General features: G+C 54.4%; 1 protein-coding gene across 2 annotated transcripts in view; it reads left to right on the top strand.

Moving 5' to 3' along the window:
• NINL (ninein like) overlaps positions 1-18,810 on the top strand; it is a 148,578-nt gene that overhangs the window by 114,318 nt on the left and 15,450 nt on the right. For both annotated transcript variants that reach the window (XM_051834438.3, XM_089307397.1), the window contains exons 15-19: positions 3-109; positions 899-1,206; positions 4,777-5,874; positions 12,552-12,656; positions 13,532-13,601. In XM_051834438.3, coding sequence (XP_051690398.3) covers positions 3-109; positions 899-1,206; positions 4,777-5,874; positions 12,552-12,656; positions 13,532-13,601 — 1,688 coding nt within the window. The remainder of the gene's footprint in view (positions 1-2; positions 110-898; positions 1,207-4,776; positions 5,875-12,551; positions 12,657-13,531; positions 13,602-18,810) is intronic.

Here is an 18,810-nt window from a genome sequence, read left to right as displayed (position 1 = left end):
AGGCATTCTGTTTGTGGGGGAGTCTACTCCGGTGAGTATCGAAACAGAGATCATGATGGAGCAGGTGAAGGAGCACTACCAAGACCTCCGGGTCCAGCTGGAGACCAAGGTGAGGGGTGAGGGCCCCGCGGGCCGCACAGCAGGTGGCTCTGCCCCGTCGTGAGGGCACTGCCACTCCTGTCTGCCCCACACTGAGCCCACCAGGGATGGAAGTTTTGGACATCTGCCCCCAGCCTTCTCCAGGAGGCGGGACACACAGATGGCTGATGATGGGGTGGGGGTGGTGCTGTCCCCCGAGTGGCTCACGGGCACACGCTCAAGGTGGCTGCGGGCTAGTAGGCAGCACTCTGCTCATCTGCTGTGTGGAGCCATCATTACCAGCTTTGCTCTGAGCCAGAGTGACCTGGCATTTGCTCTCTGTGGGAACTCCGTGGTTTCATGGTCAGGGCCAGCCTATCACCTGCTCTGTTTGTAGACTATGGTGGGTGGCAACGGACAGTGTCCACAATTTGTCGTGTGTCCAGTTCCTCAGTCTGAGTGGAGTGAGGTGGGGCCTCGTGTGCCCTGGATTCCTTGGGCGGATCAGCCGGAAGCTCCTGGCATCACCTTGCCTGCCTGTGCCCGCATAGTCTCCCTTCTGCTGGGGACTGCAGGGTGCTCAGAGCTGCCCCCAGGTCTGTCAGTAGTTGTCACACTCTCTGCTTCCCGTCTGCATCTGCTGGACATACATCAGGGGAGGTGACATGATGTCGCGACTGTACTGGGCCACCACCGTCTGTGGGCCCTGGCTCCTGGGTCTTTGGTCATCATGTCTTCCAGCTTTGCATTTTGTTTTTGTATCGTTAGCTAGGTCGTTTTTAGGGCCTCCTGGTCACAGTGCTCATGGTTCTCTTTTTAGGTCAGCTACTATGAGAGGGAAGTGGAGGCCATGAAAAGGAACTTCGAGAAGGAGAAGAAGGAGGTGGAGCTGGCCCACCAGCTTGAGGTCAGCGCGCTGGAGGAGCAGAGAGCAGACCTGGAGGCACTGCAGGCCAAGGCGCAGGAGGTCATCCAGGGCCTGCAGGAGCAGCTGCGGGATGCAGCCCGCACCCCCGAGCCAGCGCAGGCCGGGCTGGCGCAGTGCTGCGCCCAGGCGCTCTCCGGCCTGGCCCTGCGGCTGGAGGAGGAGCTCCGGCTGCGGCACCAGGACCAGCTGCAGCAGATAAGGTCCGCTCGCTTTCACAACTCCACATCCGGGCTTCTTGCCAAGAACCAAAATCTGAAGTTGGTTTTGGGTAAACTTCTCCAGATTGGAGCACCCACTGACTGGGCAGATGGATGAGTGCTCCAAGAACAGGTCATCGGATAAGGATTTCTACTTTAAATTTAAAATAAGTATTAAATACAGCATAGGCCATGAAGCAGTTTGCATCTAGAATTTTTTTAAATAAATATTTATTATTTGAAAGTCAGAGTTACACAGAGAGAGGAGAGGCAGAGAGAGAGAGAGAAATCCTCCATCTGCTGGTTCCCTCCATAATGGGCCGTAACGGCTGGAGCTGCGCCAATCCAAAGCCAGGAGCCGGGAGCTTCCTCCAAGTCTTCCCACGTGGGTGCAGGGGTCTAAGGACTTGGGCCATTTTCTACTGCTTTCCCAGGCCATAACAGAGAGCTGGACCAGAAGTGGAGCAGCTGGGTCTCGAACCGGCACCCATATGGGATGCCAGCACTGCAGGCAGCAGCTCTACCCTCTATGCCACAGTGCCGGCTCCTAGAAATTTTTTTTAAAAATGTTTATTTATTTATTTATTTGAAAGAGAGAGGGAGAGACAGAGAGCTTCAGCTGCTGGTTCATTCTCCAGATGGCCACAACAACTAGAACTGGGCCTGGCCAGAGCCAGGAGCTTCTTCCTGGTCTCCTACGGGGTGTGGGGCCCAAGCCCTTGGGCCGTCTTCTGCTGCTTTCCCATGCCATTAACAGGGAGCTGGATCAGAAGTGGAGCAGCTGGGGCACAAACCAGCGCCCATATGAGATGGCTGCATCACAGGCAGCAACTTTACCCTCTATGCCACTATGCCAGCCCCTAGCATTTTTTAAAAAAGATTTGTTTATGTATTTGAAATGCAGAGTTACAAAGAGAGAGGAAGAGACAGATATTCCATCCACTGGTTCATTTCCCACATGGTCACAGCTGCTGGGCTGGGCCAGGCCGAAGCCAGGAGCCTGGAACTCCATCTGAGTCACGCATGTGGGTGCAGGGTGCAAGCACATGAGGTTTCCAGAATTTTTGTCTAACTTCTGCCTCAGGCCGGCCTGGCAGCTAAAGGCAGTATACTATCCATCATTTAATACCCCAGTCTCATCCTGGATGTGATGGTGAGCACAGACAGATGGAAAGCCCTGTGCCCCAGACAAGGAGAGAGAAGTGAAGCTGAGTTACTGAGATTATTGACAGGCTAAAGTGCCTGAGATGTGAGAGAAGCGTTGTTATTTTTTGACTTTTGGTGTTGTTGTTGTTGTAAGACTAGTTTATTCATTTGAAATAGTTATAGAGAGAGGGAGAGACAGAGAGAGCTTCCATGTGCTGGTTCACTCCCCAAGTGGCCACAGTGATCTGAGCTGGGCCCATCAGGAGCCAGGAACTTCTTCCGGGTCTCCCACATGGGTACAGTGGCCCAAGCACTTGGGCCATCCTCCACTGCTTTCCCAGTCACATTAGCAAGCAGCTGGATCGGAAATGGAGCTGGAAAACCCAGGTGTGGCATTTCCTGTGTTGTGATGTCAGAGCCACAGAGAAAGCCCACACCTCATTGTGAGTCTCAGGCCTCTGGCTTAGTAGTCAGCATCTACTGATTGCAAACCTGGTGCTGCTTAGCCAGGACACGCAGCCCTGTGGAGAGCACTGGACCCAGTCTCAGAAGAGCATGGGCCCCTCCCACCACCTGGCCAGGCCACCCCAGCCTACCTGGGCCCACACTCAGCAGGCAGCTGTTGGCTCAGGCAGGCCCCTTGGGTTAGAGTCAGGAGGCTCAGCAGGAGGGCGAGCAGCCTTCGTGGGGAAGTCACCCCCACCTCCCCTCCCTGCTAAGTGGGAGCTTGGGATGTAATGAGGAGGAACCAGTTCTGCCCCTTCCCCGTGCTTCCCCTCCAGCAGAGCAGCCCAGGCCCTCACTGTGGCTGGCCTGGCCCATACATAAAGGTGACTTTTAAGCCACATGTTTCTCCAGTTTTCTTTTTTTTCTTTTTTTTTTTTTTTTTTTTTTTTTTTTGCCAGGCAGAGTTAGACAGTGAGAGAGAGACAGAGAGAAAGGTCTTCCTTCCATTGGTTCACTCCCCTAATGGCCTCTACGGCCAGTGCTGCGCCGATCTGAAGCCAAGAGCCAGGTGCATCCTCCTGGTCTCCCATGCGGGTGCAGGCCCAAGCACTTGGGCCATCCTCTACTGCCCTCCCAGGCCACAGCAGAGAGCTGGACTGGAAGAAGAGCATCTGGGACTAGTACCCAGCGCCCCAACCGGGACTAGAACCCAGGGTGCTGGCACCGCAGGTGGAGGATTAGCCAAGCGAGCCACAGCGCCAGCCCAGTTTTCTCTTAAACCCCGAGGGCATGTGATAAGGTACTGGACCAATACCCCCTGCATTCCCCCACCAGGCAGTAGAGGGACCAGCACCTTTAGAGTCCAGGCCTGTGTGTGCCTGGCTGCCCACCCGCTCCCCACTAAGCCACCCTGGGCCCTGAGGCATTGGCTTCTCACTGCTGGGTTCGGCTGGGCACATGGTCACTCCTCTGCATGGAGGTGGAGCCACGTGCAGCCCCATTTCACTTGCTCCCATGTGTGCCCTGGCCAGAGTAGACAGCACCACGTGCCCCTGCAAGACTACAACTCCCATCCAGCCCTGACCTTGCCTTCCCGCAACTCTCCTGGGGTGGTCCAGGGTCCCAGGCCCAGCAGCGTAAGCGTTTTTTGAGGGCAGTGTCAACTGTGGGTGTTCCACTCATGTCACTGAAGCTTGGGAGCAGCGCTGTCTGAAAGCTCTGTGCAGTGACAGGCCTGTCCTGTATTTGCTGTGTCTGGTTGGCAGCCACTAGCCACCCACAGCTACCGAGCACTTGAAATATGGCCAGTGCAGCCGGGGAGTGGTGGGGGAGCCTGACTTGAGCTCAGTGTAATTGTAATCCCCTACCTTTGTACAGTCACCTGTGCCAAGTAGCTTCCTAGGGTGGCTTGTATTTGTAGAATACCCTTGGAAAAAATATCCCCTCCTGGACTCTAAGGAGGCTCCCAAGGTGTGGACTGAAGCTCTGGCAGATAAATGATGGAGATTTAAAAAAAATGCCAGGGGCCAGCGCTGTGGCATAGCAGGTTAAGCCTCTGCCTGCTGTGCCGGCATCCCATATGGGTGCCGGTTCGAGTCCTGGCTGCACCACTTCCAATCCAGCTCTCTGCTATGGCCTGGGAAAGCAATGGAAGATGGCTCAAGTGCTTGGACCCCTGCACCCACCTGGAAGACCCAGAAGAAGCTCCTGGCTCCTGGCTCCTGGCTCCTGCCTTCGGATCGGCGCAGCTCTGGCTGTTGTGGCCAATTGGGGAGAGAACTAGCGGATGGAAGACCTCTCTCTCTCTCTCTGCCTCTCCTTCTCTCTCTGTGTAACTCTGACTTTCAAATAAATAAATTAATTTAAGAAAAAAGCAGCCAGGAGAAAGGAGTTAGGGATTAGAACAAGGGTGGCCTTCTCCACCCTGAGGGGGACAGAGCTGACAGAGCCTGTGATGTGTGACTCGTTCTGTTTCTGTAGGAAGGAGGCAGACTTGGAGCTGAGCCAGAAGCTGTCCTGGCTGGAGGCCCAGCACGCCACGCACTGTGAGAGCCTGGCCCTGCAGCACCAGCATGAGAGGGACCAGCTGCTGCAGGCGCACCTGCTGCAGGTGCACGAGCTGACGGCGCAGCTGGACCTGGAGAAGGAGCGGCGGCAAGGGAGGGAGAAGGAGATCCTCGTGCGCTGCCAAAAGCAGCAGCTGAAGCTGCAGGAGGCGATGAGTGAGGAGCAGGCTCAGATCTGCAAATCGTTTGCCCTCGAGAAGGAGAAATTAGAGCTCACCTACAGGCAGCAAGTGCAAGGGCTTGCCCAGGAGGTGCAGGCCCTGCAGGCCCTGCTGCAAGGTAGGCTGACGGTGGCAGGTGTGGAGCAGGAGGGTGCACATGGCCCTGCACCCCTGTGTCCAGGCATTGTGGAGCGGCCACCTGCTAAGTGGGAACCAGATGCTGGCGGAGAGACAGGGGAGCTGGCAGGAGATGGGCCTGGCCAATCTTGCTGTGTGGACGCTATGCAGAGCCCAGCTGCGGCCCCTGCCTCTCCCTTGGAGAGCATCAGCCTCAGAGAGAACCCAGGGGGGTTGCCCGACACCGAGGAGGTGGCTTCTGTTCCCTCAGAGACAGAGTCACATGTGCAGCCATGTGGGACGGACAAGGGAGGTGACCCAGATCCAGTGCCTCCCAACAGGGCGCCAGGGAGCCTGAGCTGGCCTGAAGCCCAGGAGCTGCCCTTGCAGGGAGCAGAGGCAGACGACTTGCCAGCTCCACCCCGGATGACGGAGCCGCGGCTGAACTCAGACTCTCTGGAGGAGCCAGCCCCTGCAGGGAATCTGGGGCAGGCCAGGGGTGGCGGCAACACCCTGGACACTGAACTCCAGCCCTGCAAGGGGGCAGCCCAGAGGGAACCCTTGCTTTCCCATCCCGGGCTCCCAGATGGACAGGAGCAGCTTGCCATCCTGGGGCAAACAGAGGACGAAACCGTGCTGGAGAGAGAGAGAAATGACATGAAAACCAAGCTTCTGCAGCTGGAAGACGTCGTCCGAGCTCTCGAGGCAGCAGCGGATTCCAGAGACCATGACAGGTTTGGTTTCTACGCACCCGTAAGCCACTAGCCTGTCTGTCCCCAGTGCCTGCCACGTGAGTGCTTTCCCACTGGCAGAGCGACTCTGCAGCCCTGATGCCTGTGTGGGCATTGTGAGCCCTGTGCCAGCCTCCCAGGTCCCTGGGTGCTCAATCAGGGTGCAGAGGGAGGCGGGCAGGCCTTTCTGGGCAGCTCAGCAGGCTGTCAGGTCCAAGGACAAGGACCATGTTGGGAGCCCCCATGTTAACCTTGGGTGGCCTGGGAACCCTCCCCCTGAGTTTGAGAAAGGTGAGACTGGTGTGGGTGGCCATATGCTGGGAGTGGATTTGCATAGGAGGGGGCGTTGTGGGAGGGGCCTCTTTAGCCTGGACAGGTGGACCCAGATGGGGCCATTATCTAGCTGAGCGGTGCTGTGAGGAGGATGACCTTGTGGGGCATCCACAAGGAGTTAGTGGGGAAGGGGAGGATCTGAGAGGTAGACCCTCTCTCCTATAGCCAAGGCCAGCACAGGGGCCTCAGAAGGGCCCTGTTAGAGTGTTGCCATAGAAACGATCTCAGAGCTGAAAGGAGGGGAGAGGGCAAGTTGGAGGGAAGAGGGGAGGGAGTACCTTAAGCCTCAGAAAGGCAATGGGTCTGCCAAACATGACTTCAGAGGGGCTGAGCTGTAGGGGCTTCTTTGGCAGAGCTCTAAGCTTTAGGAGGGCTAAGGGTAGGACTTTTGTCCAGTGTAAGTGGAGTTCGATGCAGTTTGGTGAGGGTTTCCTTTAAGGATCTGTTACTCCTCTCGACCTTTCCTGATGATGGAGGCCTGTAGGGAATATGAAATTTCCAAGGGACATGTAAGTACTGAGTGACTTGTTGAGACACCTGGGAGGAGAATTCGGGCCCATCGTCTGATTGGAGGGAGAAGGGGAAGCCAAAACCTGGTGTAATTTCTGTTAGGAGGAAGTAGGCGGCAGTGGAGGCTGTTTTATTTGCCTCGGCCCACCCCAGGAAGGTGTCGATGAACACAAGGAGATGTTTAACTCTGCACACAGGTGGCATGTGAGTGAGGTCTGTGTGCCAGTCTATGGCAGGAGGGAGCCCTGCATCTGGTCAGTGGGGGACTTGGGGGTGAAAGATTGGTGCCCGGGGTTTGTCTGTTGGCAGGTGGGGCAGGTCTTAATGAAGCTTTTTAGAAACTGTTGGTCTAGGGCTTGTAGGGATAGGTGAGTCTTTACAAATTGCAGTATGACTTGAGTGGGCAGATGAAAAAGGGAGTGTAGATTTGAGAGGATTTCGGGGATAGAAGGGTTAGATGGGTGATGGGATGGTTTTGAGACGCTAGCTGTCAGGGAGCTGCCCAAAGGGTGAGTGAGGGCAATCTGTTTTGTTGCTTGGTCTATGCTATGATTTAAAGTGGTCAGGGGGGATTTATCTCTTTGGTGACCCCGACAGTGGAGTACAGCGGCTTGTTTGGGAGGGGGGGCTGCGTCGAGAAGAGCTTTAGTGTGAGAGGGAGTGAGAAAGCCGCGTTCTCTCCAGGTTAGGATATTAGAGTGAAGAATATTACAGCGTATTTGGAGTCAGTGTGGTTGTTTTCTTGTTTGTCTTTTGCTAGTGTGACAGCACGGGGGAGTGCAATAAGCCCTGCCTATTGGGAAGTAGTTCTGGGTGGCAGGGGCTATGCTTCTAATACGGAGTGTTTAGGGGGATTAGAGATGTTTTCTTGTATGATTGCATATCCTGCCCCATAGGGCGGTGTCTTTTGGGTACTGCCATCAACGAACCAGTAGGGGATGCGGGGATCTTGGAGAGGCTCGGCAGTGATATGGGCAAAGGTTGAGGCTGAGATCTAAGACCTCGCAGCAGTTGTGTGTTGTAACTTGTGAACCTGGGGTGCAGAGGGGGAGAAGTGTTGCAGGGTTTAGAGGAGCATGGTGAGAAGGATTAGGTCGGGTGACTAAGAGAGCAGGTAGGGTCTGGACCCTGGAAGGGGGAAGAGACAGAAAAACCCAATGGCTCACTAGGTCTCAGAGCTTACAGGGTGACAAACGACATAGCTCAGGGGCTTCTTGCACCAATAGGGCCACAGCCACAGGGCTTGGAGACAGGGAGGCCCCCTCCAAAGCCAGATCCAGCTGCTTGGCTACTGGAACCCTGGTATCACCTCCTTTTTGGCACAGAAGGCCAAGAACCTACCCTTGATTGGCATGGACAAAGAGAAGGAAGGGTTTGGAGTTGTCAGGGAGGTGGAGAGTGGAAGCATGGGTCAAGACCTGTAGTCGTTTTGCGATTGGGATTATGAGGGAAGAGGGAGTGGGGAGGGGCTCATCTAGAGGCCTGTTAGTGGCTTCATATAGCGGACATGAAATAAGGGGGTAGTTAGGGACCCATATACGAAAGAAAGTGAGTAGGCCCAGGTGGAATAGGAGCTCTTAGTTTGAAGAAGTGGATGTTGCAGGAGCTGGGAGATATGTTCAGGGGGTATAGACCGTGTTTGGTGTGAAATAAGGAGAGCTAGGTATGTGATGACAGTGAGGGCTATTTGGGCTTTAGTGGGAGAGACCCTAGGTACCCATGTGACTAGGCCTTTAGGGTGTATGGGAAGAGAGAGGCCTGAACAAAATGGCTAATTATGGGCTTAAGACCCCAGTAGGAGTTAGGGTTCAGAAGGTACTGCTCTTGTGAGATGAAAGCATGGATTGTGTGGTGTGTATGTGTGTGTGTGTTGTTTTAAGATTACACGGACTTGGGGGCTGATGTTGGCGATGCCAGGGTTGTTAATGTCCCAAACTAAAGGGACAACAATGGGCATGTCATTAGGCAGAGGAGGTGGGGAGATGGGGATCTGGGGACAGTAGAGGGGTGGAGCTGTAGACAAAAGATTGAGGTGGAGTCTAGTGGTGGTATGAAGACCGAGACTTTTAGTTTGGAGAGGAGGTCTCTGCCCATTGTGGCATCACAAGGAAGGCATGGGCCAGAGTAAGGAAGGTGCAAGGAAGGAGTGGGGTGACTCTTGTTTTGATGGGGATGCCCAAGGCTCCTTTAACGGAGATGTTGGAGTCGAGTGTGGCCTGACAATGTTGTCAACAGAAAGAGGCCCCTGTGCTACCACCCCAGTGACCCAGTGTCCTTTGGACGAGTTGGAAACTCCAGCCAGGGTCGAAGATGTCCAGTCCCCGTCATTGGAACAGTTGTGCTGGCGAGGAGTCAGAGTGGGGGATGGCACGGGGCACCAGGGCATCCCTGGCCACATGTTGAGGCATGCTCTTGCCCAGTGTCCAGCCTGGTTGCAGCGACAGCAGGGGCCAGGAGGGGCCCAGCTTTGGGTGTTGGGATGTTGGGGCAGAATGGATTTTGGTTTCGGGAGGCTGAGACTGGCATGTTATGTTTAGTTTTTCTGTCCTGGTCCTTTTTTTTTTTTTTTTTTTTTTTTTTCCAGGCAGAGTTAGACAGTGAGAGAGAGAGAGCCATAGACAGTGAGAGAGAGACAGAGAGAAAATTCTTCCTTCCATTGGTTCACTCCCCTAATGGCCGCTACGGCTGGCGCTGCGCCGATCCAAAGCCAGGAGCTGGGTGCTTCTTCCCGGTCTACCATGCGGGTACAGGGACCCAAGCACTTGGGCCATCCTCTACTGCCCTCCCAGGCCACAGCAGAGAGCTGGACTGGAAGAGGAGCAACCGGGACTAGTACCCAGCACCCCAACCGGGACTAGAACCCGGGGTGCCGGCGCTGCATGCGGAGGATTAGCCAAGTGAGCCACGGCACCAGCCATGTCCTGGTCCTTTTCTCTTTTGCCACATCCTCAACCTCCAGGAGCTCTTGTTAGGGGGTTTCGGGCACTTTTTCTAGCTGTTGGAGTTTGCGTCTGATGTCAGGTGCCAATTGGCTAATGAACTGGGCGTGGAAATACAGAGTCCCAGCTGGGGTGGTTGCATTTTTTTTTTAAGATTTATTTATTTATTTTGAAAGAGTTACACAGAGAAAAGGAGAGGCAGAGAGAGAAACAGAGAGACAGAGAAAGAGAGAGATCCATCCGCTGGTTCACTCCCCAGTTGGCCGCAACGGCCAGAGCTGGGCCGATCCAAAGCCAGTAGCTTCTTCTGGATCTCCCACATGGGAGCAGAGGCTCAAGGTCTTGGGCCATCTTCTACTGCTTTCCCAAGCCATAGCAGAGAACTGGATCAAAAGTGGAGCAGCCAGGACTCGAATATTCACCCATATGGGATTGCCAGCACTGCAGCCAGCAGTTTTACCCGCTACGCCACAGTGCCGGCCCCGGGTGGTTGCATTTAAATTTGTGTGTGGGGTTTTTTTTTTTTTTTGTTAAAAATTGATTTATTTATTCAGAAGTCAGAGTTACACAGAGAGAAAGAGAGGCAGAGATAGAGAGAGAGATCCTTCATCCACTGGTTAACTCTCCAACTGGCCACAATGGCCGGAGCTGGGCTGATCTGAAGCCAGGGTCCAGGAGCTTCTTCTGGGTCTCCCACGAGGGTGCAGGGGTCCAAGGACCTGGGCCATCTTCCATAGCAGAGAGCCAGATCGGAAGTGGAGCAGCCGGGACTCAAACTGGCGCCCACATGGGTTGCCGGCACTGCAGGCAGCAGCTTTACCCACTGCGCCACAGCGCCTGCCCCTAAATTGGTGTATTTTTGGATTGCTTCAATAAGGCAAGATAAAAAAAGAGCCGGGTTTTTGTCAGGACCCTGTCCCCTCATTCACTCTGGGAGCCAAAGGGCAGAGGGTCCCTGGGACCCAGAGGATGATATTCCTAGGGCACCTCAAGACGGAGGTCTTACCTTCCCTCACAAGGGGCTGAGGCTGGTGTTCGGATGTGACTTGTCGAATGACAAGAAGCCCCTGCTCGCGGCCACAGGGTAACAGCTTGTGAGCTGCATTGCCCTTTACCTGCAGTGGGTGCCCCTTGGTGACTGATGCACCACACTGTACATACTTTCCTCCCGCTGATGCCGTCAGGTAGTTCGTAGTTTCTGGCTGTCGCAGGGAATACAGCGAGGGAAGCTCTCACACAGCCACGTCCCACGTAACATCTCCATCAGCATGGACCGCATGTGCTGTGGTGGTCCTGTGAGGTTATCCTGCCCAGCGACGCCGCCAGCCTGTCAGTTCGTGTGACTGCACCCTCCGCTGTGCAGAACGACGGCATGGCCCAAGGACACGTTTGGATAGGACAAGATTGTGTGGCTCTGGGTGTTTCTAGATGGACAAATGAGGCACTAACGCCACAGATCACCTGCTCAGGAGAATACACGTCGGCCACACCAATCTGTATAAAAACAGATTCCCACAGGGCAGGCACCGTGGCACAGCTGCTGAAGCAACCACCAGGGCAGAGCGGTCCCACATCAGAATGGCAGTTTGTGTCCTGGCTGCTCTGCTTCTGGTCCAGCTTCCTGCTAATGCACCTGGGAAAACAGTGGGACATAGCCTAAGTGCTTGGGCCTCTGCACCCATGTGGGAGACCTTCAAGAAGTTCCTGGCTCTGGTCTGGCCCAGTCCCAGCTGTTGTAACCATTTGGGAAATGAACCATTGGATGGAAGATTCTGTCTCTCTCTCTAACTCTGCCTTTCAAATAAATAATATTTTAAAAGGAATTATTACTGCGCCACTTTTTGTATGTGGTCCTGGAAGACTTTTTTTAAAAGATTTATCTATTTGAAGTCAGGGTTATACAGAGAGAGAAAGAGACACAGAGATCTTCCATCTGCTGGTTCACTCCCCAGATGGCATCAATGGCAAGAGCTGGGCCAGCCAGGAGCCAGGAGCTTCTTCCAAGTCTCCCATAAGTATGGCAAGGGCCCAAGCACTTGGGTCATCTTCCGCTGCTTTTCTCAGGCCATCAGCAGGGAGCTGGATCAGAAGTGGAACAGCCGGGACGTGAACTGGTACCCATATGGGATGTGGTCACTGCAGGTGGCAGCTTTACCCGCTATGCCACAATGCTAGCCCTTGAACGACATTTTGGAAAACAGATTGAATTCCCTTGGCAGGAAGTACGGGTTTTAAGTTGGTAACTGTATTGGCGAATTGCTTGATTTCGTAAATTGACAGTGCCAGCTAAGCAGAGGTGGAATTGTCAGAAAGCAGAGATGCCCCAGGCAGTCTTGGATCACCGTGGCTTTCATTCCTGCCTTTCCCACCTCAAGGACTCACCTTGCCTCATGTGTCTCTCTGTACATTGAAGTGGGCATCCCCCCGCGTTCCGCCTTTCAGGGCTGACCTCGGAAGGTTGGGTGGGGGACTCTGTGGAGAATGTGTCCGGTGCATTCGGGTCTTGTGGCTCCCTGTGTTTCTCAGCTCACCTGCAGGGGGCTGAGCGCCCTTTGCACCCAGCACTTGGCATTGGAACCAGGACACTCACATGTGCAGGTAGAGGTTACACGATGCGGGAGCACATCAGCCGTGGGCACTAAGTGAAGGGATCCAGGCTGCCCGGCGCATCGGTGAACTGCTGTGTTTACTGTGGCCTGACCCTTGGGGCGCGCAGACCACCGTGTGTCACTGTGCTGTGCAGAAGGAAGAGTCCTGCGGGTCCTCCAGGGCAGGGACGTGGAGACAGCGCAGCTTCCAGCCGAGTGAGGCTCCGGACTGCAGGCGGCAGCCGCCTCCCCTCCTTCCCCCTCCCCCCGCCCCCAATCTCACCTCTCTGGCTTCTATTTCTTCACGCAGAGTCGAGTTTCAGAGGCTTTCTGAAGAGAACACTGTGTTGAAAACCGAGCTGGGAAGGATTCAGCAGGAGCTTGAAGCTGCAGAGAACGCAAGTGAGGTTCAGAGGTGAGCGAGCAGCTCTGCCCTGGGAGGGGTGAGCCGAGGAGGGCCTGGCTCGCAGGTCAGCCTGCGGGTCCGAGAGCCCGGCATGAGAGAGGCCTGTGGCCCTCTGAACAGGTCCAGGGTGCTCTAGCCACCCTCCACCGGCCAGCAGCTGCCGATTTCCATGCCCACTGCAGCCTGGTCGGCGCCATGTCAGCAGCCCCAGCACGCATACATAGGTCGTGCAGGCACTTCTCAACCTGCACACGGCACGCGGGGCCAGGGGAGGCGGTGACTTCAGTTGCATCCCTAAAACAGTGTCAGCTGCGTTTTTCTCCAGGGATCACTGCTGGTTTATCCAACAATGAGAGACAGCCGTGGAAGGGCAGGACTTGAGTCGCAAACGGGGGGCTGGGGCGCGTCCATCAGAGTGGGAGGGAGGCAGAGGCGGAAATGCTGGAGGAGGGGACATACCTGCTGTCACGGCTGCAGCCATCTCATCTCCCAAGTTTGTTTGCCTTGCGATTCAGCTTTGAATTTGGGGATGAGCTCAGCTGTCGGGTGCTGGGGACGGGGGTCTGATTGGGTAGTGGAAGCACTGGGGCAGCCGTCAGCCTGCACTTGCAGTCCTTGACAGCAGTCCTGAAACCTGGGGGTTGTTCCCTTTAAGAAGCCACGTCTGCATTGACCCATCCCTGATCATAGATATAAGGCTGCCGGGGGGCCCTTGACGCTCTGGGTGTGACTGGTCGCATAGGGCTGGCAGCGTGACCCGTGCCACAGTCCTGCCTTCTCCATGACTTGGGATGAGCCAGTCAGCACAGTCAGCACAGCAATGGCCAAGAAAAAACAAACACAAAACCAGTCGGAAGTGGTATTAACTTTGGCTTCTTCAACAGGAAGCAGATGGGAGTTTTAAAGAGAGACAAGGAGAAGGCCTGCACTGAAGTGGAAGAGCTGAACAGACAGGTCAAGTATCGATCCTGGGCGTGCGGCACAGGCCGCCCTCACTTCTGTCGGTATTTGGAAATGATTTCAGAGAGGCTGCCAGGCCCCACCCCCACCCAGAGGCAGCTCACTTGCCGTGGTGCGCAGCTGTCGGCCTGGTCAGGCGAGCAGGTGTGCGTCGAGCCAAGACTCACCTGCAGGGTTCTGTCTCCTTCGGTCTGTCTGTCCCCGGTACTGCGGACCCTGATGTTTTCAATGTTACAGGTGGTTCTTTTGTCTTATTGTTGTTGTTAAGATTTGTTTATTTTATTTGAAAGAATTACAGAATGAGAGAGAGATCTTCTGTCTGCAGGCTCACTCCCCAAATGGCTACAGTGGTCAGGGCTGGGCCAGGCCGAAGCCAGGAGCTTCATTCTGGTCTCCCACACACGTGCAGGGACCCAAGGACTTGGGCCTTCTTCTGCTGCTTTCCCAGGTGCATCAGAAGGGAGTTGGGCCGGCGCTGTGGCTCAACAGGCTAATCCTCCGCCTAGTGGCGCCGGCACACCGGGTTCTAGCCCTGGTCAGGGTGCCGGACTCTGTCCCGGTTGCCCCTCTTCCAGGCCAGCTCTCTGCTATGGCCCGGGAGTGCAGTGGAGGATGGCCCAAGTGCTTGGGCCCTGCACCCCATGGGAGACCAGGAGAAGCACCTGGCTCCTGGCTTCGGATCAGCGCGGTGCGCCGGCCACAGCGCGCCGGCTGCGGCGGCCATTGGAGGGTGAGCCAACGGCAAAGGAAGGCCTTTTTTTCTGTCTCTCTCACTGTCCACTCTGCCTGTCAAAAAAAAAAAAAAAAAAAGGAAAAGAAAAAAAAAAAGAAGGGAGTTGAATGAGAAGTGGAACAGCTAGGACTTGAAACGGCACCCATATAGGATGCCAGCACTGCACTGCAGGTGGCAGCTTGACTCTGTAGCACCGTGCCAGCCCCTAGGTGGCTCCTTAGTAGGGAGCTCCTCCATTTGGGTTTGTCTGTTGTCTCCTGGTAGTTTGAGTCGGGCTCTCTCCTTGGCAGGAGCAGTGGGGAAGTGAAGCTGTGTTTTGTTTCACGCTCTCAGGGACACAGTAGTCTGTTCAGTCGCCAGGATGTCCACTGTGATCGTGCAGTAAAGGTGGCGTCAGCCTGCTATTTCTCTCTGTAATTAGCGAGGCTTTCATGGGGAGAGACTTTGATATGATGCAAGTATCGTGCTCACGCAGCATCCACCCATGAACTTCGGCATCCCTTTGCTTCTTGGTGGAGTCGGTTCCTAACCAGGCGCTGATCACATGGTCCCTCTCCATTTGTGAACTGGCATTGCCCCGTGAGGAACAGCTTCTCCTCCCCATTTATTCACTGATTTTCATTTTCATTTTCATCTTTATAGTGCCATCACACATCATTTCTGCTTTACTCAGTGGGTTTATGCTACCATCATTTTTTAAAAATATTTATTTATTTAGTTATTTGAGAGGTAGAGTTAGAAACAGTGAGAGGGAGAGACATGGAGAAACGTCTTCCTTCCATTGGTTCACTCCCTGAATGGCCACAACAGCCAGAGCTGCGCCGATCCGAAGCCAGGAGCCAGGTGCTTCTTCCTGGTCTCCCATGTGGGTGCAGGGGCCCAAGGACTTGGGCCGTCTTCTACTGCTTTCCCAGGCGATAGCAGAGAGCTGGGTTGGAAGAGGAGCAGCCGGGACTAGAACCGGCGCCCATATAGGATGCCGGCGCCGCAGGCGGAGGATTAACCTACTGCGCCAAGGTGCCAGCCCCGCTACTATCACTTTTTAACGCTCAGATTGTCCCAGTTGGCCAGTAGAAGCCCCTCAAAGGCTTCTGTGTCTTTGGGCGAGCTCTGACGATTGCTTGAGCACATCCTTGCTTTGTGGCACGCCAGGATGCCCTGCAATCAGCCATTTCCTCAGAGCCCTTGGTGACGTTTGTTCTGTGTAGGGTGGTGTTTAGAGACCACGATCTGAGCACTAGATGTGATCATTGCTGCAGGGGTGTGCTGCTTCCAGGCCCACTCAGTGGATACAGCTGGGGAATGTGTGTGCGTGAGAGACTGTACATGTGTGTGAGTGTGTGCATATGTGTGTGAATGTGAGCATGTGTGAGTGTGCATGTGAGCATATATGTGTTTTTTGTGTGACAGCATGTGTGTGTATGTGAGTACAGCATATAATTTCAAGTATGTTTATTTAAATATCTGTATTGAAAACTATTAATTCAGGGCCAGTGCTGTGGCGCAGCAGGTTAAAGTTCCGGCCTGCAGCACTGGCATCCCATATGGGCACCGGTTCGTGTCCTGGCTGTTCCACTTCCAATCCAGTTCTCTGCCACAGCCTGGGAAAGCAGTGGAAGATGACCCAAGTGCTTGGGATCCAAGGAAAGCTCTTGGCTCCTGGCTTCAGATCAGCTCAGCTCTGGCCATTGTGGTCATTTGAGGAGTAAACCAGCAGATGAAAGACCTCTCTCTCTCTGATTCTACCTCTCTCTGTAACTCTTTCAAATAAATAAAATAAATCTTTAAAAAAAAAAAAAAGGAAAGAAAAGAAAACCATGAATTCAAACCCATCTCTGTAGTTCCCACTCAGCATCACAAAGATGATTAGTTTCCCCTTCTTTGTTACTCAAGGGACCTCCGGAGATTTACTGTTGATTTTCTCACTGTCCTGTCTCCCTTGTGTATAGTCCTTCTCACCACACCAATTCTCCCTTGTGTCGCCATGTACAAATGCCTGTGTGCCTAGCCCATTTAATGGCTTTTGGGTTGAATACTTAAGGAGCAATGCTGCAAGCTGGGATGTGTCTTTTTTAAATTTGTTCTTTTTCTAATGGAAACTTGTGCTGACGGCTGTAGACTCACCTACAGTTGTAAGAGGGATGCAGAAAAGCCTTGCTAAGAACATCAGTCGTGCGAGCTACTAGGGCCTCTCGGTCACCTCATTTCTTTGAAGACCCCGTCTGCAAACACAGTCCCCCTGGGGGTTAGGACTTTACCACAGGGAGTCTTTGGACACAGTGCAGCCCCTAACAAGCAAGCTAAGCTGAGGGCACTGATGTACTGTGTCCATACTGTAATCACATGTCCCCAGTTTCACCAGTGTGCTCTTGTGTGTGTGGGCGTCCAGGTACGCTCCTGCAGCCACCACCGCAGGCAACACTGAATGTCCCCCACGTCACACGCGCCCCTTCCGTTGCTCTCTTATAAGCAAAACAACCTTCTTCTGCCCACCCCGTCCCAACCCCTGACCCCCGACCACCACTCATCCCTCCTCTATTTTTTTTAAGATTTTTTTTTTTATTTATTTGAAAGTCAGAATTGAGAAACAGAGAGACAGAGGGAATGTGGTTCCATCCACAGGTTCACTCCCCAGATGGTCGCAACAGTAGAACTGGGCCAGAAATAAGCCAGGAGCTAGTCTCCCACGTGGGTGCAGGGACCCCCAAACTCTTGGGTCATCTTCTGCTTCTTTCCCAGGTCATTAGCAGGGAGCTGGACTGGAACTGGAGCAGCTGGTACTTGAACTGGCACCCATGTGGGATGCCAGCAACGCAAGTGACATCTTAACCCGTTAAGCCACAATGCTAGCCCCTGGCCCCTGTATCTGATTTATCATTTCAAAATGACAGAATGTGATGCTTGGGACAGGCTTTTTCCATAATCCCCTAGAGAGTCACCCAGGGTGTTTCTCTCAGTCATTTCTTTTTATTGCTGAGTGCATCCCATCATACAGATGCACCTCTTCGTTGCGACACTCACCTGTTGCACGATGCCTGGGCTGACCCCAGCTTTTGACTAAGACACATAGCAAGTGGCTGCACAGGTTTCTGTCGGAGTGTGTCTTCCTCTCGCTGGGATGAGTTCCAAGCACATGTGGTGGTTCAGGATGGAAGAAAGACTGCCAGAGTGTTGCCTTGCGTGCCTGTGGCATTTCTTCTCCCAGCAGTGTTCTGTGAACTAGCGTCCCCGCATCCTCACAGTGCCAGTGGCCAAAAGCCCAGGTTGAAGTGCTGTCAGTTGGGTTCCTAGTGGGGCAGGGCAGGTCTCCCTCTCTCTTTTTTTTTTATTTTTTTATTTTTTAATTTTTTGACAGGCAGAGTGGACAGTGAGAGAGAGAGAGACAAAGAGAAAGGTCTTCCTTTTGCTGTTGGTTCACCCTCCAGTGGCTGCTGTGGCTGGCACGCTGCGGCCGGCACACAGTGCTGATCTGAAGCCAGGAGCCAGATTCTTCTCCTGGTCTCCCATGTGGGTGCAGGGCCCAAGGACCTGGGCCATCCTCCACTGCACTCCCGGGCCATAGCAGAGAGCTGGCCTGGAAGAGGGGCAACCGGGACAGAGTCCGGCACCCTGACCAGGACTAGAACCCGGTGTGCCAGCGCCGCAGGCGGAGGATTAGCCTATTGAGCCAGGGCGCCGGCCAAGGTCTCCCTCTCTTACCAGGCGCTGTTCCTACTGGGTTAGGGCCCTGCCTTTATGACCTCATTTAACCTGTGTCTTCTCCCAATATAATCACACTGGGGTTTGCATCTTTTTTTTTTTTTTTTTTTTTTTTTTTTTGGACAGGTAGAGTTATAGACAGTGAGAGAGAGAGAGACAGAGAGAAAGGTCTTCCTTCTGTTGGTTCACTCCTCAAATGGCCGCCATGACTGGAGCTACGCAGATCCGAAGCCAGGAGCCAGGTGCTTCCTCCTGGTCTCCCATGTGGGGCCCAAACACTTGGGCCATCCTCCACTGCCCTCCCAGGCCACAGCAGAGAGCTGGACTGAAAGAGGAGCAGCCGGGACTAGAACCCGGTGCCCATATGGGATGCCGGCACTGCAGGCGGAGGATTAACCAAGTGAGCCACGGCGCCGGCCCCTGAGGTCTGCATCTTTAATACAGGGCACAGTTCAGCCCCTCCCAGTCCCTTTTCCCTGCCTTTCCGGAAGCTCAGGGCCGTGGTCCCCTGACTGTGAGAACCGGATGAGGCTCCGAAGTCGGGGCTCCCCTAAGACTGGGTTCTCCGGTCCCTGCAACCCCCACTCCTGGCCCTTCCTCTTCCTGGGCTGCCGATGCAGCTGTTTTCTGCTCTGGCAGCTGCCCCAACCGCAGGCACTTGGGACTGCTCTCGGCCCCGCCTTGGGTTTCGATGCTGTTTCCGTGCCAAGCGTGTGGTGCTTTTCCTTGGGCCTCCTGCCTCTGGAAGATAACTCAGTGATTGACAGGGTG

This window comes from Oryctolagus cuniculus, chromosome 11 (assembly GCF_051225735.1).
Source record: "Oryctolagus cuniculus isolate XC-2025 breed Fujian yellow rabbit chromosome 11, ASM5122573v1, whole genome shotgun sequence".
NCBI lineage: Eukaryota > Metazoa > Chordata > Mammalia > Lagomorpha > Leporidae > Oryctolagus > Oryctolagus cuniculus.
Note: the sequence above shows the minus strand (reverse complement) of the source record. Positions and strands in the feature narration are given on the sequence as shown.